The 22,379-nt window shown below is 47.2% G+C and overlaps 1 protein-coding gene and 1 long non-coding RNA gene across 51 annotated transcripts in view; one reads left to right on the top strand and one right to left on the bottom strand.

The window, feature by feature from the left end:
- The window catches only part of PTK2 (protein tyrosine kinase 2), a 194,072-nt gene that overhangs the window by 8,953 nt on the left and 162,740 nt on the right, over window positions 1–22,379 (bottom strand). For 25 of the 50 annotated variants that reach the window (XM_081504175.1, XM_081504181.1, XM_081504150.1 and 22 more), the window contains 7 exons: window positions 15,530–15,641; window positions 12,552–12,638; window positions 10,872–11,009; window positions 10,019–10,150; window positions 3,219–3,281; window positions 639–678; window positions 195–301 (listed from right to left, as the gene is read on the bottom strand). In XM_081504175.1, coding sequence (XP_081360301.1) covers window positions 195–301; window positions 639–678; window positions 3,219–3,281; window positions 10,019–10,150; window positions 10,872–11,009; window positions 12,552–12,638; window positions 15,530–15,641 — 679 coding nt within the window. Of the gene's footprint in view, window positions 1–174; window positions 302–638; window positions 679–3,218; window positions 3,282–10,018; window positions 10,151–10,871; window positions 11,010–12,551; window positions 12,639–15,529; window positions 15,642–22,379 lie in introns of all 50 variants that reach the window. The other 25 variants (XM_081504162.1, XM_081504156.1, XM_081504176.1 and 22 more) reach the window with 3 other exon arrangements.
- LOC145511253 (uncharacterized) lies at window positions 14,171–18,459 on the top strand. Its single transcript, XR_014057700.1, has 3 exons — window positions 14,171–14,350; window positions 15,453–17,001; window positions 18,020–18,459. It is a non-coding gene; the product is annotated as an uncharacterized LOC145511253 (long non-coding RNA).

Genomic DNA, 22,379 nt, shown 5'->3' on the forward strand with positions numbered 1-22,379 from the left:
ATCCTGTCTGATAAGAAAACAATATTTAGATAGGATCTGACTGAGGCCCTAGACTATCACGTGAGAGAATAAAGGAAAAGAGTTTCCCAGTAAAGCTGGTCCTGACTCTGAACGGGGTCTGGAGCCGACGGAGGAGCCTGCCCACCCCACCGCACATCATCACAGGGTCGTCACCTGGGATGGAAGGCGCTCACCTTGACGCCCTCGTTGTAACTGTCCCCGGGGCTGCCAAGGCTGGCCAGGCTGCCCAGGTGCCCGGGGGCTCCAGGACGCGGCGGCTTCTTTGGTGGTGCTGCAGGATCTGGTAAAGGAATGAGCCCCAGTTAAGTAACGTCCGTTAATGGAAAGGATGGAAACGACTCCCAAATAAATGGAGTTATTACAACAGGTGCTAGTCTCAGAGCCGGCACCCCGCGGGGGTGGGGGTGGGGTGTTTCTGACGCATTAGAGCAGTAACTCCTGTTTTCCAGTACTCTAGGCGTGGGCTGAATTTGGTAAACATCACATGTGCTGTGGTCTGCAGCGGGAGAAGCGTGAACACATCACGAGGCATTCCAAAGCTAAGAAACTACACATCAAAAACCCACTCCCTCCAAATTACACAAACTTTGTGACATGCAATCCATTTCTTAACTTACCTGGTTTGCCCACAGGCTGATATATGTGCTGGTTGCCAGTCTGTGGGGAAAAAAGACGTGGTGTCAGTGCAGTAGGGTGTACCACAAGGCAACGGCCGCCCCACCCACCCTCTGCCCGCTGCCCTGGACACCTGTGCTAATAAACACTGGGTTCAAAGACCAACAAGACAGGGGAGGGGCATGCCTGCAAGGCCTCGGGTGGGGGTGGGGGTTAGGCTAATAAGCAGATAATGCCCATGGGGTGTGCAGTCAGGGCGGTCACAATTTCAGAATTTCTTTAAAGGAATTATGTTCATAGACATCTCCAGTTGGCCTACAGGGGTGTGAAATCTGTGTCTGGACGCATTCCCTCCTCCCCATTACAAGAAGGGGTGCCACTGGGACAGCAATGATGAGAAGAGGTTTCACAGCACTGGGACATCTACATTGTCACTATCACCTGAAGGACCTGGGGCGACACCCTCATCTGTTCTGCACTAGCCACAGGCCAAGCCAGGAAGCCAGACCACCCCAGGGACAGGATAAACAGGCAGGCACACGGACGACCAGCCCTCGTCTAGACTGTTGTAGCTATAGCTGAGATCAGGGCCACCTATCCTAGGCTGACTGAATGAAAAGAAGCATGTTCAGAATCCTATCCTACTTTTGAAGAGAGACTTGCCTTGCTTACTGTAAAACAATAAACTGGTTAAAATACAAGTATTTTAAGCTGCTTTACTTTTTACTGAGCAGAGACCACTTCTTTAAAACACAAGGACCATGAGACAGTATACACAGCCACAATTGCTCCTCACCTAGGACCACTGTGGCTTCCACCAGGTCACTGAACACTCCCTGTTTTGAAGACTACTTGATCATAGTGTGGGGGCTTATTTCAGGGTACTCTATTCTGTTCCACTGACCTATGTGTCTGTTTTTGTGCCAGGACCTTACTGTTTTGATTACTGCAGCTTTGTAGTATAGTCTGAAGCCAAGAAGGGTGATTCCTTCAGCTCTGTTCTTTCCCAAGATTGTTTTGGCTATTCAGGGTTGTTTTTATTTCAGTACATATTTTAAAAGTATTTGTCCTGGTTCTGTTAAAAATGCCACTAGTATTTTGATAGGGGTTGCACTGGTCATTTTAACGATGTTACTTCTTCCAGTCTGAAAACCACAGTGTATCTCTTTGACCATTTGTGTTGTTTTCAGTTTCTTCCATCAGCATCCTACAGGTTCAGAGTACAGGTCTTTTGTCTCCTTATGTAAGTTTATCCCTAGATATCTTATTCTTTTTGATGTAATGGTAAATGGGATTATTTCCCTAATTTCTTTCTGATAGTTCATTCTTAGTGTACAGAAATTCAACAGATTTCTGTATATTAATTTTGTATCCTGTAACTTGACTGAATTCATCGATGAATTCTAATAATTTTCTGGTGGCATTTTTAGGATTTTCTATGTATAGAATCATGTCATCTGCAAACAGTGACAATTTTGCTAATTTGAATTCCTTTTATTCCTTTTTCTTGTCTGATTGCTGTGGCTAGGACTTCCAATACTATGTTGAATAAATGTGAGTAAAGTCAGCATCCTCATCGTGTTCCTGATCTTAGAGGAAAATGCTTTCAGGTGTATGCCATCTTTTCAACATAAGGAAGGAGCACTGTGTGTGGAGATGTTAAATGGGGGACCATGTGATTTTGCATATGTGGACTAAAGAACCCCAACATTCTGTCTGTAGAGCCCGCTGTGTGCGTGCGCGCATGCGCGCACGCCTGTGTGTGTGTGATGGGAAAGGCCAAACCCTCGCGTGCTGGTGACTGGCCACATCTTCCAGGGGCCAGGTCTATGGGGAACTGGATTTTATAGCACAGACTAGGGAAAACTATGCATCCTGGAGCTGGCTGATGACCTGCTCTCATGTATGTATGTTTTTATGTATGTATGTACATATGTACATATGTAGGCAGACATGTGTGTCTAGACATGAAGTGGTTTATATCTACCAAGAAGCCTTATTAGGATGGAAATTTATCTCCTTAAGTCCATTACCCAGCAAGTGGCAGTTTCCCTTTTTTACTGGGAATTTAAGGTTTTTTTTTTTCTTAATTTATTTTAACCAGATATTCACTGATGGAAATCCTAATAAAATAATTTTAACTACTCTCCCCTAAAGAACAGGGAATATTTCTAGTAGGCTTTAAATATATTTAAATAATAATAAGCTGTCTTCAAAGAGAATTTCAGACATTTTCTCCTACAACACCCAAGAGAAAAATCTCCTGCTTGAACAAATTTTCTGTGACTGTGGAAACTTTTATAAAACATGAAACAAGAGCATACAAATTTAGCCAGATGACAACTTGTTATAGTAACAGTTAATGTGTGTACATATTTCAATATTTCAGCTTACTACTGAAAAGACTGTATTAGTAATGGGGGAGAAATTTTGTGTACTGCATGTTTTAATAACCTTGGCTGGAATGCCGGTTTCAGTTATGGAATGAATTACTGTGTTCTGTACGACAAATACGAAAAAGTGTGGACATCCCACAACACAAAGAAATCCAGATCCTGATGAGGATGCGGGCAGCTGCTTACCGGGCCCTGAGGACCTCCGTCCTCCCTGTCGATGCTGCCTCGAGAGAGCCGCACATCAGGTTTCTGGAGAAACAAAACCAAAGCAAACAGTTTCATTTTTGGCTTGAAAACCATTTCTGTACTAAGCTGCTTGAAGAGTTGAAAGTTCCACAGTTTCAGAAACTCTTAAAGCCCAGAGGTGACAAGTGCAGGTCAGCGGGCCCAGCAGAGCCTCCTTCTCTGCACGTGTGCACAGCTAACAGAACTGTCCCCTGTGCCCTGGCCCCACATGACACACTAAGATGTGGGCCTCACCTCTCTTTCTAGCAGCGCGTTTTCTTTCCTGAGAAACCCCTGCCCTGGAGCAGGCACCAATGCCGTCTTCCTGGCAGGTGAAGGCTTACTCGTACTTGGCTGTCTTGCCAAACCAGCAAATGGTCTGATGACAGAGAGCCCCCACCCCATGGTGCATCCAGAATTCAAAGCCAAACAGAGGAATCTCGACTTAATAAGAGTAGGCGAATTTCACTAACAGAAGACTAAAGAAAGTAAGCCACATGCTGTCAGGGCATGGAGCTTGGTGGGTTTTCTCCTCACGAAAACAAGGCAGCGCAGTTGCCCCAGCCTGCCCCATGACGGTGCGGACTTCACAGAGCCCACAGGCAGCCACACCGACAGCTGCCCCTCCGTGCCAGACACACTGGCCAGAGCCCACCTCAGGGTGCGCTCCCCTCGCCCTCTCCAGACTGACCACTTGTTCCTGGCCTCCGCCAGTCCACCGACTCTTACAGAAACCCTCTCTTTGGCAGAGACCACACAGGAAAGACTGCCCGTTAGGGAAAGAATGTCCTGACGAGGGCCCGGCACTGAGGCACTAGCCACAAGTACCTGCTAGAGGTGGTGGCGGAGAAACGAGCTTTGTCTCTCGCTTTGCTTAAATGTGTTTTCAAAAGTGAAACCATGTCATGTAATTCTGTAGCCTTCATATGATATCACACAGTGGAAATGGGCAAACATGGGACAATGTTGCACAGTATTCCAGAGTGTCAATGTTGTCACACAACAGAACCAGGTGGAAGCAGCCTGGGCGCTGGCACTAGCTATCTGATGTACGAGTTCATTCTCAAAGGAAAAAAGCACTCAACCTCCCCTGTCCTCAGAGTGGAAAATGCCACCAAAGCAGAGCAACGTATGTACACAGGGTTTGGGACTTGGGTCAGGCCCCTGTCCTCTCGAGCTGTGTGACCCGGGCCTCAACCTCTTCATCTGTAACATGGGTGGTAGGTGACACCACTTGCTGCATACTACCCCAATCCTTGTCAGGATTAAACGATGTAATGCTGGCAAAGCACTGAGACCACCACGTACATGGGAAGCACAATAAACAGCTCACCTGCTGTTTGCTGAACATTTGGGCCATTTTCAAAATTTCACCTGCATGTACAGGCTCTGGGTGAACACTTCTGTGTACAAACCTTTGACTAAATTCCTGACCAGTTCCCGGGCACATGTTTCTAAGAGCTGAGTTACTGAACCACAGGGTTTGAACATTCGAAAAGCTGAGCACGTCAGCCGCCAGGCTGCTTCTCTGTCCTGAGCTTGCCTCTGTACGTGAGGCCCTGTGCCACTGCTAGACTTCACTGAAAACGCGCAGCCAGTCAACAAGCGAAGTGCCACCTGTTGACTCCCTCACCCTTCCCTAAGTGGTACAACGTCTGCTTCTTCTCACTACACGGATGCTAAGCTGCCGTGGACAAGGGACTTCACCTCTCCTGATCCAGTTCCTCACCCATATAATTATTATAAGGATTAAGTAAGTGCCTGGCACAGAAATGGTTTTTCCAGTAGTCATGTATGGATGTGAGAGTTGGACTATAATGAAAGCTGAGCACTGAAGAACTGATGCTTTTGAACTGTGGTGTTGGAGAAGACTCTTTTTTTTTTTTTTAAAGAAGTTATTTATTTATTTGACTGTGTTAGGTCTTAGTTGTGGCTCACGGGATCTCCATTGCCTCAGGCAAGATCTTTTGTTGTGAGGTACAGACCCTCTAGTTGTGGCTCGCAGACTTGTTTGCTCTGCGGCATGTGGGATCTTACTTCCCTGACCAGGGATTGAACCCATGTCCCCTGCATTGCAAGGCAGATTCTTAACCCCTGGACCACCAGGGAAGTCCCTGGAGAAGACTCTTAAAGAGTTCCTTGGACTACAAGGAGATCCAACCAGTCAATCTTAAAGGAAATCAGTCCTGAATATTCATTGATTGGAAGGACTGATGTTGAAGCTGAAACTCCAATACTTTAGCCACCTGATGTGAAGAACTGACTCCTTGGAAAAGACCCTGATGCTGGAAAAGACTGAAGGCAGGAGGAGAAGGGGATGACAGAGGATGAGATGGTTGGATGGCATCACCGACTTGATGGACATGAGTCTGAGCAAGTTCTGGGAGTTGGTGATGGACAGGGAAGCCTGGCGTGCTGCAGTCCATGGGGATGCAGAGTTGGATGCAACTGAACTGAACTGGCACAGAAATGGGCACATATGAGATGTTTAGCAAATATGTGCTGAAGGAAGGCTTTCAACTTCAAGTCCTCTCCCCTTGCACCACCCTGTCTTCAGACCTGGACCATGGAGGAAACACGGAGGGCTGTGGCCCGGCTGGGAGCACAGTCCTGTCTGGGACCCTCTGACCCCGTCCTGACGCTGATCTTTCACTCCCAATAGCTGGCTCTGCTCCGAGGGGGAAGACAGCTCCAACGTTCATTTCCTTTCTCAGAACACAAAGCGGCCTTTATATACTCAAAACTTTCTCATTTTAAAGTTAAAACCATGCCTTCAGCACAGCCCTGCACTAGAGAATGACTATGCACACAGCAACCAAAATGAACAGGGAGCAAAGCTTCTCCCCTTGAAAGCAGCACCCAAGAGGAAAGCAGGTCCGCCCGGCACACTGAGCTTCCAGTCAAGGCTGCTGGCTCTCTCTGGCCAGTTTGCAGGACAGCTTTCACCGCCATGGAGCCATCTCAGAAACTGCACATGCTGCATGATATCAGAGGAGGGGGGGACATGCCACCAAGATCCCACTGTAGGTCGTGGCCCTGTGTTCCAAGCATTTGTCCTGCCACCCTGACAAATGTGTGCCAACAGAGGGGGAGGGACCTGAGGGATGTGCGACTCTCCAAAGTGCTCGACCTCACACAACAAGGTAGGGCCTAAAACTGGATGCTTCGATAAATACCTGATGATTCTGATCTATTAGAAAAAAATCTGGGAATCACTACTGACAAAGCAACGTTAAGTTTTCAAAGAAGGTGACTCCTCCACCAGGATGCAAGCTGACCTCCCAGAAGGGTGCAGCAGCTCTGCACCCAGCACAGCCCGAGGACCAGGGCGGGTCAGGAAAGACTTTTTGGTACCAGGGCGTGATGAGACAGAAGTAGAAGACGAGCATCTTCGGAAATTTCTAGAGCAATCTAAATAGTAATTTTTGGGTCTGTTGGAGCTCATAATAAATGTTTCTATATCTTTAAAAAATTTTCCTTTTTTCAAGTAACTGCTAGAGTATCAGGTCTATAATGGTTTAGAAAAAAAAAAAAGAAATGGTTGGGAGCAGCCCCCAGGTATTCTGGCTGAGGTGCATGGTCTAGGAGTCCAGACTCTCAGCAGCACGGCCTTCCGGCTGCTAGAGAGAAAGAGAAGCCCTTGGAGAGATTAACGGTGTACTCCTTCCCGCCTCCACTGTTCACAGGTTACACGCTTAATCCTCAATTGCACCCGACACAAAAGTACTCTCGCCCCTTACAGAGGACATTATAACTACTTCATAGATGAATACATTAAAGCATAAAGCGGTAAACAGTTGTGTGGGTCACAACAACTAGGACTCTAAGCCCTCATCCAGCTGAGTCCGGAGTCTAGGCTCAGGCACTCGGTGTGCCCTCGCCCTGGAGCGCTCTTCAGCCACTAGGCCAGCCCTGCATGCCTCCCAGGGCTCCGTCCTCTCCGCCACAATCAGGGGCTGACCTGGGGGGCTGGGCCTGGACGGCAGGAAGGATGGAGGGCCCCGGGCGGTCACCCAGTGGTGGCCACCAGCAGATTCTGAGTCAGAGAAGGACAGGATCAGAGCCGAGTTTTAGAAACGTCACCACAGCTGGGGCAGGAGACGCAGCTGAGGGGACAAGACTTCAGAGAGGCCAGGTGTGGACATTCACTCCCCTACCTCCTTGCCTATTGCCCAGTCAGTGGGGCTGCACCAGTCTACCAGTCACTCAGGCTGACGGCTCTCTTGCTCTCAGCTCCCCCACCCGCACCCCCACCCTGGCTACCTGACCCAGAGCTGATGCTGTAGCGATCAGTCAACTTGTCTCACGGCACCAACAGTTTTCATCTTGAAACCATAACAATGACAATGATAAATCATTCTTGCTTATGAAGATCAACAGGAAACTCTAATGAACATTAAGAACAAGATAAACCAGGACCTTAAAAGGATGTCAACCATGACTTACTGGGGACTCCTCTCTGGAATGTGATTCCAGCATAAAACCAAGCAAATGCTTCACACACTTCATCATGTTAAACCTTTCAAAAGGTTTAAAAAAGTTATTTTTTAAAATATAAAGCCAACATTATACTTAATAAACTATTATAGATGTTAACTTTAAAAATAAAAGCAAGAAAAGCAGGCAAGAACTTATTTAATACAAAAGTTGGCAAGAGATGCTGCAGGGGCAATATGAGATACGTAACTGAAAATGAAGGGAAAAAATGTTTTTAAAAATTGACAACGGTGCATTCAGACAGCCCAAGGAAATCAGTCAAAAAGATTTCATGTGATAATCATGTGATAAATATTGTTATATACAAGGTAATTTTCTTTTTTTTTTTAAGCTTTGATCTTTATGAAAATCATACAGGGGAATAAAAAAAAGATAAGGGGAGAGAGGGAGGAGAGTTAGAATTCTCAGAGGCTTCTAGAGGGGGAGACACACTAATGCACATGATATTATACAACTGCTCAGCTCTACATTCTGTAGAACAAGGTAATTTCCTAAAACTCAATGCATATTCATATACAAAAATAATAACTAAGAATGACTCAGATGGTAAAGAATCTGCCTGCAATGCAGGAAACCCAGGTTTGATCCCTGGGTCGGGAAGATCCCCTGGAGAAGGAAATGGCAACCCGCACCAGTATTATCACCTGGAGAATCCCATGGACAGAGGAGCCTGGTGGGCTACAGTCCACAGGGTCACACAGAGTTGGACACGACTGAGTGACTAAAACAACAACAGTCAATGAGAACGAGACACCAAGCTGTCAGTGAGGGAAGCTCTGAATGAACAGGCAGTGATTTAATCAGGGAAGGGGTGGACTTAGAGGAGATTACAAAGCTGTATGGGAGAGGGTCAGGAACAAACGATGGAACTGTCATGAACTCAGGGGACAGGGACACCATGCCTGTCACAGGACATGGCACTGACTGGAACCCCGTGGGGTAGGTTACACGATGCATTAATGTATCTTGAACACGAGTTGGAGGCTACTGGAGTGACAGAAAAGTTCTATGTACAGAGACTAGGTTATATGGACTTACACATTTATCAAAACTCATCAAACTGTACACCTAGGAGCTGTGTGTCTGCAGTATGTAAGTTATCTCAGTTGGAAGGAACAAACCCAACAGCTGACAGCCGGCAGAGTCTCCAGCCTTGATTCTGGACACCTGCCATCACTCAGACCATGGAGCTGGGCTTAGGCCGGTCAGCTTCCCCATAGACCAGCTCTTCCCGAGGCTGAGCGCGCCTCCTGGGCCTGTCCACCTTGAAACCCCAATCTGTGTGCACCCAGGCACTGTGGTCACCCCAGCTCCACAGAGCACCCCTGGTTCCCCCTGCTCGGAGCCATTCACAGCCTCGGCCTTCCTCAACCCCCAAGAGCAACCACACACCAGACACCAGTACTGCAATATATTCAGCCTGATCTGGAGAGTTTGTGACATTCACTTTTTAAAACGCAAATCAATGAGGGAAAATCGGCTATCTGTCTGATAAAGCACTGGCTATTGATTTAAGTGTTTCTGTGCCTGAAGGACTCCCAGAGTCATGAACAGGGCTGTATCCCCCTCGTCGATGGTGTCCAGTCCCTCAGCACAGAGGGTGACAAGAGGGCCCTAGGAGATGTTTATGGCCCAAGGGACCAGCCCTGGACCCTCGGGTGTGGGGCTGTGTGCAGGCTCCCCGAGTCCTGACTCCATCCAGCCAACCTTCTCTTCCGGCTACTTCAGGAAGGAGGGCTGACGGGGGAGGGCTCGGAAGACTGAGGACCACGTGACACGCAGAGACCGATGTCACCACTCCTCTGTCCCCAGGGACTTCTGAGGGGCTGTTGGCAAGAGCTGTCCCAAGAAGACACTTCCTGCCAGGAACCCTAGAGGCGTGTGGTGGAGGGCTGTGCCCCTCAGACTGTGAACTCGAGGACCCAGGAAGGTAAGCCCAGGGCCTGACCGTCTAGTCACCAGCCTGCAGTGGCAAGAAGCGGCGTCTTGTGTGCAAGTGGCCACTTCAGTGGGAGTCATTTCTGTGTAAACGTGGCAGTCATGTAAAACCACAGATACGGTTCTACATCTGAGCCCACAAAGCCACTGCTGACGTCCTAGAAATTTATCCAGAAAAAGTAAGTGGGGAAAAGCAAACGACCCACCACTACAAGTCTGAGGGAGCAAACGCTCCTGCTCTGGACAAGATGAACCCTGCTGTCTCTGGCAGGACAGCGGGTGCCCCGGGGCTCGAGGAGCGGAAGCACCCAGTGCACGTCAGTTACCAGAAACCTCTCCTCCTTCTCCAGCCAGCGCTGGTCCTCCTCCATCTCCTGCTGCTGCCGGATCAGCCGCTCCTCCATCAGGTGTGTGGGCAGCGCCTGCCCGAGGCCGCGCAGGTCCAGCGCTGCCGAGTCCTAGAGGAGGAGTTAGGAGGGTCACTCTCAGGCGCCCACGTATGGTGCTCTTACTTTTTTTCTGTGTGTCTTTCCAAAAAAAATTAAGCAGAGCAGCAAGGGTGGTGGAAATTGGCTCTCTTATGCTCTGCTTGTGGGAGCCGCTTTTCCTTGGGCTTCAAGTTAACGTGTGTGACACAGCTTTAAGAGGTACACAACTGTTCTCTTGCAGGGATCTATTTTAAAGAAGTAATCCAAGATGTGTGTGAAGAATGCATCATTAATTAAGAGCAAAAAAAAAGTGGAAATGATCTGGAAGTAAAACAATGGGAGGAGGGTTAAATGTGACACATGCATGTTATGAAGTGTAAAGCATGTTTACTCCAAGGAAAACAACATGAATAGCAGACAACTACAGATGTTCTTGGATTCAAAGAAGTGTTTTTTAATATTACAGGAGTGGTTCTTGGTTCCACCAGGAAAACTTAGTAAAAATTAACACAGGTGGCTGAGCTGGAGGCTCTGTCTGTCCACTGGCCTCATGTAGGGCTGTTTTTCAAATGAATGGACTAACGATAGTAGCATCTCTTCATCTTTTAGTTAAAAAGATTCACAGACCCAGAGAGCATCTGATCTTAGAATAAGGTCATCTAAACCAAGAAATCTTAGGATTCAGAATGAAAGGTGCCTTGGGTACAGCCTCATCAATTAACAAGGCAAAGCCCAAGGACATCCAATTTACCTCCACGCTGGGCTGCCACATGGATATCTCCTGTGGTCTGTGATTCCACGAATCTGTTTGGTCCAAGAGAGATGCCTGACCTGGGTAGATGCTGCCAGCCATGGCTGTGACTCCATGTGGGCCAGGGTAGCCAGAGACCTGCGGATGAGCGAAGCGGCCAGGTCACACTCTTATACAGTGTGGCTTCTGCACAGTCCTGCTTCCAGGTGACAGGAAGTAACTAAGACTGCAGAGGACAGTGTGGCAGCAGAGAAACGGCTCCCCAAAGATGTCCAAGGCCTGATCCCTGGGACCTGTGAACACCTTGCTCGACAAAGGGATTGCACAGACATGATTATAAGTCAGGACTCCTGGGATGGGGAGGTTGCTCTGGACTATCCCAGTGGACCCAAGGAGATCATAAGGTCCCTAAAATGCAAGTGGGAAACAGAAGGGAAAAGAAAAGGGGGTGTGACTACTGAAGAAGGGTCAGAGAGATACTGGGGTTTGGAAGATGGAAGAAGGGGGTCATGAGTCAGGAGTGCAGGTACCTCTAGAAGCCAGTAAAGCAAGAAAATGGGACTCTTAACTATGGCCTCGAGAAAGGTCATCTGTTAGCTTAGACAGCCAATGCAAACGTACACTAGGAAAGCACACACTCTCTACTTTGCACATTTACTACAATGCTGAGTGCAGACCATCCTCGGATGTAGAAGCAATAGGAAGCCAGAAACATGGCTAAGCTGTCGCTCTATAGGCCCCTTCCTGCCCAGCTCACCATGACGCCCCCAGTGAAGAAGAAACAAGATCCCCGCAGGCCTGTCCTCTAATGAACCAGGGCAGATGGTGGGAGAGAAACGGCTGCACAGACTGACAGTGATGGCGCAGGCAGAGAAAGAGCATTTGGCTCGATGTGGAGAAAAATGGCAAGGCAGAAAGGAAGTAGGAGGCGTTTCTCTGTACAGTTCTCACTCAGTCAAAAGAAGAAGAGAGAAAGGAAATCAGAGTTTGCTTCCCTAACTCATTAGGCTGCTTCTGGATGGAAGGACTGTCGGCTACTTTTTAACGAGATAAAGTGCAGTCGAGTCTGTATTACAAACATCAACACACCCTTCAGTGAAGCTCTCTAGGTGCTGATTTATACCAAAATTCCATACTGGTGATACATAGTAAACTTTTAAATAACTTATATAGACAGCTCTCACAGTTTATTTGAATATATTAATCAAAAAACATTTTACTAAACATGAAATGCTATTATCAGTTACTATGTTTCAGTCAGAAGGGATATATTACTGCCAGAGAACTTTTAGGAATTTTCACAACAAAGAGATTTCAAACCGTTTAAGGCAGTTTTTCTATATAACCCCCAACCACGTGAAAGGATCAAATGAGCCTTTCAAGGCAAAAAGGCCTGCAGGAAATGCCCTATCGCTGTTCTTATTTACAAGGTGAGGAAACCTGGCGCTTGGGAGAGAATTGTTCATCTGTTTGATGACAAAGATATATGTGTTACTTTATCAATATCAGTATGTATAATGTTACTTCCTCACTATGAATGTGAAGAACAAAAGAACGCATTTTACAACTGGAATCAAACATATATGTGCTAATTTATCAATATCAATACATATAATGTACTTCCCCACTCTGAATGTGAAGAACAAAAGAACACATCTTGTACCTGGAGTGGATGCATACCTGGTAGTGATTGGTCTGTACCATGTGCTGTGGGCTGGGATAAAATCCTTCGCTAGACCTCGGACTGGGATAGCCGGGTCTGCTGGGCTGTGGACAGATCAACAGAGCATCATATGAATAGTGTTTTGATTATTTTGGTGAATCTGCCTTTTGTTAAAAAGAACAGAAAAAAACAATTTTCTGTAAGAGCTTAGTTGGAAAGAATGATACAGGGTGTGAAAACATTTCATTGGGGATAACAGTTTCTCAACAAATAATGTTGGACATCAGGATACCACATGTGAATATGAAGCCAGACCCTGTCCACACAACATACACAGAAATTCATTCTAATGGATTATATCTCTAAACCTAAGAGCTAAAACGATAAAACTCTTAGAAGAAGAAGGCTCAGGAGTAAATCTTTGTGACCCTAAAGTGAAAGCGAAAGTCACTCAATCATGTCCAACTCTTTGTGACCCCATGGACTAAACAGTCCATGGAATTCTCCAGGCCAGAATACTGGAGTGGGTAGCTTTTCCCTTCTCCAGGGGATCTTGTCAACCCAGGGACTGAACCCAGGTCTCCTGTGTTGCAGGTGGATTCTTTACCAGCTGAACCACAAGGGAAGCCCTTTGTGACTCTGGGTTAGGCAATGGTTACTTCTACAGGACACCAAAAGCTAGTCAACAAGTGAAAAAAAGATAAATTGAACTTGGTCAGAATTAAAAGCTTTTGTGTTATAAATAATGAGGTCAAGAAAGTGAAAAGACAACCCATGAATGGAAGAAAGCTTGTGGGACCTTAGTTCTCTGACCAGGGATTAAACATGCCAGGTCCCAACCACTGGACTGCCAGGGAATTCCCACAGAGTAAATTTTTTAATCTTTTTGAGCCACACAGTAACTGGACCACTACAGGTTCGACTGTGTAGGGGGGACCTAGTCACGAACAAACACAGGGGAAGGGGGCCGTTCACACAATAAAATGTTCATCAACAGAAAACAGGCAATGGGGTAGTCTGCTGACCCATGTTAAAGGCTAGAACAATCTCTGATTACAGAAAAGAGCCTCAAAATATACACTTTGAAAATGTCCTAAAGAAAGAAATTTGAGGCTATTAAAAAATTTAAGCTAGCTTCACCTTTATTCTGTAAAACAAGGAAGCCCAACTACCTCCACCTCCGCCCATGAACTTATTTAATAGCAGAGCGGGCTCAGAGGTTAAAGCGTCTGCCTGCAATGCGGGAGACCTGGGTTTGATCCCTGGGTCAGAAGATCCCCTGGAGAAGGAAATGGCAACCCACTCCAGTATTCCTGCCTGGAGAATCCCTTGGACGGAGGAGCCTGGTGGGCTACAGTCTACGGGGTCGCGAAGAGTCGGACACAACTGAGCGACTTCACTTCAAAACTCAGCCACATGAAAATTATTAAAAATTATACAGATTGAGATACAAAATCACATTTAGATGGAAAAGGTTCTTCAATTCTGTGAGTTTTAGGGGACTGCTGTATCATTTGTGCTCATTACCAACCACACAGAGTTCTTCATACTTCTGGAACTAAAACACATGCTATGAACACATAATTTCATCTGGTTGTCAGGACAACCCTAAGGGGCAGGGAACGCTAGTACCCTCACTTCACAGACAAGGAGAGTAAGGCTGGGAACAAGCAGGGAACCTGCTCGGTCATCTGAGCCACTTGTGCGTAGATCCACTTGATTTCCGGGCCTGAGAAATGAACTCCGAGGCTCTCCAGGGCCGAACCATTCCACAGTTGTGGCTGAGTGAGAAAACAGGCAAACCAGTATACACAAGGTAGAGGCCGCAGGAGCTGGGGTTCATAGCTTTCTGGTGGGTACCTAGGGATTCTGTTGTTGCTAAATGAGGAGAGACAGAGAAATGTTCTGGTCTCGTCACTAACTGGCTCAGAGTGACCCCTCAGAATAAAGCACATGGCCCTCCTTCTCTGGGCCTCAGTTCTCCCATTGGTGGAGGAAGCCAGACTACAGAACCCTTCACCTCTAAAGTTCTGAAGAACTTGGTCAATAACCTGTATTCACTCTAAATGTGTAATAATATTTCCTGTTATACAGTTTAAAACAATGACCAAGAAAAAAATGGGTACAATATTTAATAGCACTTTGTGTTACAACAGATTTCTGAACACTTTTCAAAAAGGGAATGAATTGTCAGAGTTCTTTTAATGTATTTTTAGCTCATCAAATGTCAAATAGCAGTTAACCATAAAAAGCCCTTTATGTATACTGTCCAGAAAACAATCTGAACTGGATTATTCTCTGTAAGCAAGCTGGTGTGTGAAAACACCATCCTGTCCACGGCAAAAGGAGGACAAAGAATCCTGACCTGAGGGGAGTGTTTGAGGGCCTCCCAGCCCCAGCACGGCTGTGCAGCGTGGAGGCCTGGCCGCTGGCTGGAGGCTGGGAGGACAGAGGATAGGGCCGGGATGCTGCCGACCGACCTCAGCAAGCGGATGCAACGCGCTGCCTGCTCCACAGACAACCCAGCCGCAGGACACAGGCGAGAAAAGGGCAGAAAGTGTGCTCCAGGTTCTCAGCAGAAGAAAACCAAACCCCAAGGGACAGGGTCAGGTGGAAGCAGACTCCTTTCAAAACAAAGCCAACTGTAAAGCGTTTGTGGCTTAGGTCCCCAACTTCTCCAAAGAGAAACCCCCGAGCCAGGCATGCTCATTTCAGCCTGACGATGGGGGCAGGGGGGGTGGTCAGGGAATTGGAAGGTCACATCTAATCCAATCATCCATGGCTTCAAACAGCCAGAGGCTGCAACACAGATTAGGAAAATGAGTGCACAGGAGGGTGGTGTGCAGAGAAGCAAACAAGAAACCAAAGTTGCAGTGATGACTCTCAGAATAAGCTGCTGTTTGGTTTTCTCCACACAGATAGCACGCAGCTGCCTACACCGAACCCTCTAGCGTCAGCAGGAGGAATGCCAAGGTGGGGTGGGGGCCTCTGCTACCTTGGGCGGTGCTTCGTCGGACCCTCCGGAGTCCCAGGATGCGGTGACCTGCCTTCTGGACTCCATCCTCATGCGCTCTTCTTGCTGGACCTTCTCTTCCTCCAGGATGGTGCTGGGGAGACAACACAGGGAGTGAGGGAGGCTGCTGCCAGGAGCTGGAACACTCCAGACCCGCCCTGACACCAGGAGCCCCAATGAGAAAGGGAGAGGGGATCGGGTTTCCAGCTTCCCAGAAGGACTCCAGAGAAGGCTGGATGCAAAGGGCAGGTTCGCTTACAGCCACAGCCCAGGTAAGGAAGGACAGCTGGCCGGGAAGGGAGAAGTTGAAAAACCAGAGAGGAGCCAGGACAGACAGTCTGGACACCCAGCTCCCTTCGGCGGGAGCGTTTCCCCGAGCAAGCCCCACGGAGGCACCACATCAGCGCTGTAGGAGACACGCCCCAAAAGGCCTGGACGACCTTCCTGCCAGCTTTCACTTTAACCAGCACTTCTCTCATCAGGAAGAAAGGAAACTCTTCTGAAATTCCTGCTGCCTTCGCACATGCAGCTCAGCACTGGGTCTCACTGCTGCTCACCTGCCAGGCCGCTCAGGGCTCGGTGCCCAGGCTCCGGGCACCCTCTCCCCCTCCCGGGGCCAGCAGGGACCTCGGTCCTCCGGGTGCAGACAGCAGCCCCCACTCGCCGCCCTGCAGCTGCATACGGAGGCTGCTTCAGCCCCAGACTCCCAGGGAGGCGTCCGTGAGAGAGTGAGGTCAGCTGCCCCAGAGCCTCCCCTTCTAATCTGGGAACTGCTCGCCTGTTTCCAGAAGACGCTCCGGCTGCCGGAGGCGAGGGCAGGCTGCTTCTCACGCATCTACGGCAGGAGAAGATGCACAATCCATCTCACGACTGCCCTGAGTCAGCAAGCCCTCACTACACATGGGAGGCTTTTTTTTTTTTTTTAAAGGGAAGGGAATGTTTTCCTCAATGACCACATCAGCACTTAGAGAAAAACAAAATTTAGTCAAGAGCCCATCCCCTCTTCAAAATACGATTTCAGTTTCCTTCCCACTGCATTGAGATGATTGTGGCTGAGAAAACAACACAAAACTTTTAAACAACAGGGCAGGGCCGGGGGCACCCTCGAGGGGGGCTGGGTGCCTGAGAGCCAGCACTGTGGGGACCTGGCTCCGGATCCCACGAATCACGGGTCAAAACGCGCCGTGTGTGCCTGTCTGAGAGGCGGTGGCCCCTGCTGGACTGAGAGCTGCCCGTTTCCAAGCGCCCAGAGTGAGCATGGACCCTGGGTCACACTGTTGCCGTGACGACGGGACGGTGGGCACTGAAGCCAGCATGGGCCGAGCGTGCACACGGGCCACCGAGGAAGACGGCTCGCCGTGGGCCCACACCTCACGGGGGCATGGGGTCCACCGGCCTGCGAGAGGAGCCATCTCTGATCACGACACTCTGCTCTCACTCACCTGACCCTCAAAGTAAGTAACAGACCCCAAATCAGAATTTCCAAAATTTTTGTAGTTTTAAACAACTGAAAAGTCCCCAAAATCAAAACAAAGTAAAAACAAAACAGAAACAAACTGTCCTTGTTTCTAACTTTCTCAAATTGTTAAAATACAGGCAAGCTATGAGAAGGCCAAGTGTGACCTGTTCTTAAAGGCAATGGGAACTCTATTTAAAACAGCCCCATGAAGGCAATTTAACTCACATGGCCTGTCTTCTGAACTGGGTCACCCTGATCTGAAGGTGATTGCCCCCCACAAACACCTCCAAATAGATCATGGAGGCCCTTGCCATCAGGAGACCCCTTGGCCTCCCCCTACCTCGACCCTTTCACCCACACTCACTGTCCCCCTGTTCTCTGACCCACTGATTCCCTTCTGAATCCTCCTTCTCAATCCTTCATCACCTGCTACACTGAACATGAACGCAGGGGTAACCAGGCAGCGAGTTCCTTCAGCCTCATACCCAAGATAACATGTCAAAATGTTTCTGAGAAAAAGTAATTTGTTGCTTAGAGCAGCTCAGAATATAAATAACTCATAAGGAATCTGGTTTTACAACGGGAAGACTCTTCCATAGATGGAGTAAGAGTGCCCATGGAGACATTTCTGAGCTTTTCTCTTTACAGTCACTGTGGAACACAGAGCAAAAAAACTGGAATGCGCAGAGTCTCAAGGAGGTCAAATTTAAACATATTTTCCCAAACTGCAAATATTTTTAGTAGCAGTACATTCCATTTGAGAGCTTTTAGCTGCCTAATGTGAACTGGCAACGAGCCCGCATGCTTCTTCCTGGGTCGGTGGTTTCTAAGTCTCAAACCCGCCGAGAGATAAAGCAATAAAGGATAGTAAGACTTCTCATTTAACAAACATTAGAGCATGTGGTAATCATTCTTTGTTTTAGCCATGAGCCCTATCTAGGAAGAGAATTGGGAAGAGGGGGAAAAAAACTATTTATTGAACATGAGTTTTGTTTTTACTTTCCTCACTTTAGGAGAAAAAGTCAAACAAGTAGTCGGCTCAGAGTAAAAGGACGTGAACACATGAAAGCACGCTCCGACTCCGGCGGCAGCACCCCTGTGAACCTGGCCTCCCAGGCTCCGCAAGCTGCTGCGGAGAGGTTTCCCAGGATGTGACTTCACGTCTAAGGAATTTTCATGGAGAGTAAGAAAGTGGTCTGACAACTTCTTCGTTTCCATCATGAAGCGGAGATACTAAAGCAGATCTCCAGCTTTCGAGTAGACCACTGTCCCAGCAGAAGGGACAGAGCTGGGAGCTGGGTAACCACAGGCAGCCGGGCCATCTCAACTTGTGTCCTTGTGCATAAAGGAGAACGACACTGCCCATCCCATTCACTGTTAGGATGGAGAAACAAAGTAGGGGAAGGAAATCAGTAGGACATTTCAGTAAATGCTACCTAGTTCTGTACTTTTACATGCCTTGGGGTTTTCTTTTTTTTTTAATCTATTTCATTTCTGCGGCGTTTTTCCTGATAGTGATTACACTGCTATTCTTTTCTTTGAAACCACATTTCTTTTATGCTTAAGTAACTTAAAAAAAAAAAAGATTGGACTTTGATCACCTAAACATAATGATTTTATGATGACATCACAAAATTTGCTTTGGATAGAAAATCAGTCTGGATTCATAGCTACTTAGGCTAATCTGGAAAATACCCAGAGAAAGAGCAGCAAGAAACTGGATGAAGGGAAAAAAAAAAAAAAAAGAGGGAAATGGCTTGTTTTAGCAAGTTCATGGGAATACCAGTTTTGAAACATGATCTCTTATAATTATCCAACACTGCCTCACCACAAAGGAATGGAATTGACCTTTCAACAAGCACCCCCCCCACCCCCGCCCCGGGATCTTTGCAGAAAACAAGTCTGGAGGCCTGAGATGAGGCTGGGACGGTGTCTCTGCAGCTGCAGTAACCTTGGTGCTGCAGCACGGGTTTCTCCCCTCCTTCTCTTATAAACACACACAGCAGATCCAGCATCTCATTTCATGAACATAAAATCTGCATTTCTCTCTACTTACTATGTGTCTCAAACTTCTGGATGTTATGCACTTCTGCTTGGCTACGGTGTCACACATCTCAAAATTATTTTTAAAAGTTATTTCTACTAAAATCCTACTTTAAAATGGTGACCTCTTTGGTATTTTGGGCAAGTTCGAGAAGATCCTATGTGACCCCTCCTCTTGCAGAGACTAGGACAGAAGAGACAACCCTGACACAGCGCTGAGCAGTCAGGCTCTGGGGGACGGGACATTAGGAGGAAAGAATGGTACTGGGCGAGGTCCCACTTCACGGGCCACTGGCCAAAAAGCTGGCCACCATCCTACTGGTTTGAAGAACCAGAGGACTGAGTTTGGGTCACCACAGCTGGTGGAAAATGAGGGGGGAAATCCCAGGAAGAAGGGAGCCAGGGAGGGGGTACTTCAAATTCTGAGTATAAATTCTGCCTGAATCACTTGCTGACCCCTGTACCATGCACATGTAGGGTAGGCTCCAGGCGGCCCAGCTGAGACTGAACTCAGCTGAATCGAGACTGGAGCTCATAGAATGGAGAGAGCTTGCAATTGAGACCTGCCTAGTTAGCTGCCTGCTAAGTCAACCAACCAACCAGTCTTGGGAGGAATGACATTGAACCCAGAGTTGCCACAACTTACCAGCCACAAAGTCCAGGGCATAATCTAAAACCACTTGATACACAAACACTAAAATGTAATCCAGCCTCAAGAGGAAAAGAAATCTAAAGGAAGCTGACTCCAATGGTGACTCAGAAACTGGAATTAGCAAGCAAGGACTTCAAAGAGCTGTTATTTTCAAGGACATATAGGAAAATTTGCTCATAGTTAATGAAAAGATAGGAAATGTAAACAGAGAAATAGAAACTATAAAAAAGAATTCCATAACGAAAACCAGAATATCTGAAATAAATATCTCCATAGGACTAGATGATCAGTAGGATGGAGATGAGAGAAGAGTCAGGGAGGCTGAGGATAAATATATCAACAAAACGTATCCAGTCTGAGGGACTTAGAGAAAAAAGATAGGGGAAAAAGAGAGAAAGAACAGAGTCTCGGGACTCTGCTGAAGGACTCTATCAAAAGATTTAACATACACAGAAGACAGTTTTAAAAGCAGAGAGAAAATGGAGCAGAAAAAAATAGCTGAAGAAATGACATATTTACAGACTCAAGAGGTTCAGTGCAGCACAAATACAGTGAATAAACCACATCCAAGCACATCCTAGTTATAAACTGCTGAAAACCAAAGATAAAGAGCAGATCATGGAAGCAGCCAGAAAAAATAACACATGACATACGATGAAGAATAATTTGAAAGGCCAGTGATTCCTCCTTGGAAGATAGCGAAAGAAAGATTTAAGGTGCTGAAAGGAAAAAAAAAAGGAAAAATACCATCGGTTCAGAGTTCTGTATACAGTGAAATGAAGCTCAATTCATTTTCAGATTAAAAAAAAAAAAACCCCAAACTAATCAACAGATCCACACCACAAGAAATGCTAAAGAAGTTCTTCGATAGATGGGAAAATCAAATGGAAGAAAGGTCTTTAGGAAAGAACAAACAGCACTGTTTGGGGTTAAATATAAGGTTTCCCCCTTACTTTCCTTAAAATGCTACTTAAAACACAAAGCGGAATCTTATGAGATTACTAACATATATGAATATAACATCTAGAGCAGAAAGGATTGAGGCGGTAATTTTAAGTGAAATACAAAGATTAAGTCTAAGTAGACAACATCACCAACTCAACGGACAAGAATTTGAGCAAGCTCCAGGAGATGGTGAAGGGCAGGGAAACCTGGCGTGCTGAAGTCCATGGGGTCGCAAAGAGTCGGACATAGCTGAGGGACTGAATAACAAGACGGTGAAAAGTTAAAGATGTACAGTATAATACTTAGAGCAATCACTGAAAGTATGACACAAATGGTATTTCTAAAATGCAGATTTGGGGGGTCAAGTGAGAGGAAGAGGTGCAGAAGGTAAGCCCATGGCTTCGTAGCAACAGCCCCCTTCACCGAGAACCGACTGGGTGCCCTAGGAGCTGCTGCGTCCTCCAGTGTAGGTGAGGTGCCCGGGGACTGGGGACCCACACGGAGCCAGCGCTGCTCCCATCGGTCCCGGAGCCCCCGCACCCACCTCACCTGCCCATCCCGTTAACCTGCAGCCACTGGTCGTCCACTGTCCAGAGAGGAGGGCAGATATCCATGTCTGCTCCACTCTTTCTCCATGTTTGCAGGGATAACCCTGAAGATGACATTCAGGGAAAGGGAATTAAGAACAGAGAGAGGAGAAGAACTGTGCCAGAAACAGGGGTGAAGGGAAGAGTGACGGCAGCTGCCTGACGAGTGTGAGGATTTCGCTGTGGGTGCCGGGGGCGGCCTTCGGATGGTAACTGGCAAATGTGTGGATTCCAGCTGCAGGGGGAGCATCATCCAAAGTTCTCTTACAAACAAGACAAGGCGGGGAAGCCAACAGAGTGAGGAGGAGTGCAGGGATGGAGCAGCCAGCGACCCCCCTAGTGGGGAGGGGGGCACCCTGGGGTAGAGACCACAAAGACACTGGTCATGGACTGTGGAGAAGGAAGGGGGCACCCTGGGGTAGAGACCAGAAGGACACTGGTCCTGGGACTGGGAAGAAGGGGGCTGGGGTCCTGCACCCAGTCTTTGTTGGCTGCACGATCCAGGCAAGTCACAGGGTGTTCTGAGCCTTGAGTGAAAAGAGCAATGGTATCTTATCCTTGAGAATTATTGTGAGATCAGCAAGGTAAATGGTCTGTGAAACCATGTAAGTACAAAGGGCTAACTTTTATGAAATTTAAGTTTAAATCTCCCCAGAAATTTGTTTGCTTCACGCAAAACCAAGCTGCAGAGCTGAAGGTAAAGCAGAGCCACAACTGTCAAGGTCTGAATATCAGGGTGTGGGGTCCCCTCAGGGAAGGAACAGGTATGATGTAATTTTTCATGGAAAACAGTTTAAATTGTACATTAAGTTCCTATTAAATTTAGATTTACTGTTTATTTTTTATTACTGGGAAGGCTAAGGCCCGAAACATTTTATACTGAAAATACAGGAATAACTGAAAAACAGGCTACTCTTCTAGATAAGATGGAGACCAGCAAGATGGCAACAAGAAGGAAGATACTGATATGATGACTAAGGGGGAATTCAGACACCACCTTTGAGAGGAATTTTGAGAGCAGATATAAAACCACCTGAAAAACACAGCAAAGAAGCACAAGTAATCTCATGTTATTAGTCAAACCTAGAGTTTTTAATCTCGAGTTCACATTTTAGGATAAATGAAGAATCAGAAAGGATTTTTAAA

Source organism: Giraffa tippelskirchi, chromosome 6 (assembly GCF_054371585.1).
Source record: "Giraffa tippelskirchi isolate mGirTip1 chromosome 6, T2T-mGirTip1v1.2.pri, whole genome shotgun sequence".
Taxonomy (NCBI): Eukaryota; Metazoa; Chordata; class Mammalia; order Artiodactyla; family Giraffidae; genus Giraffa; species Giraffa tippelskirchi.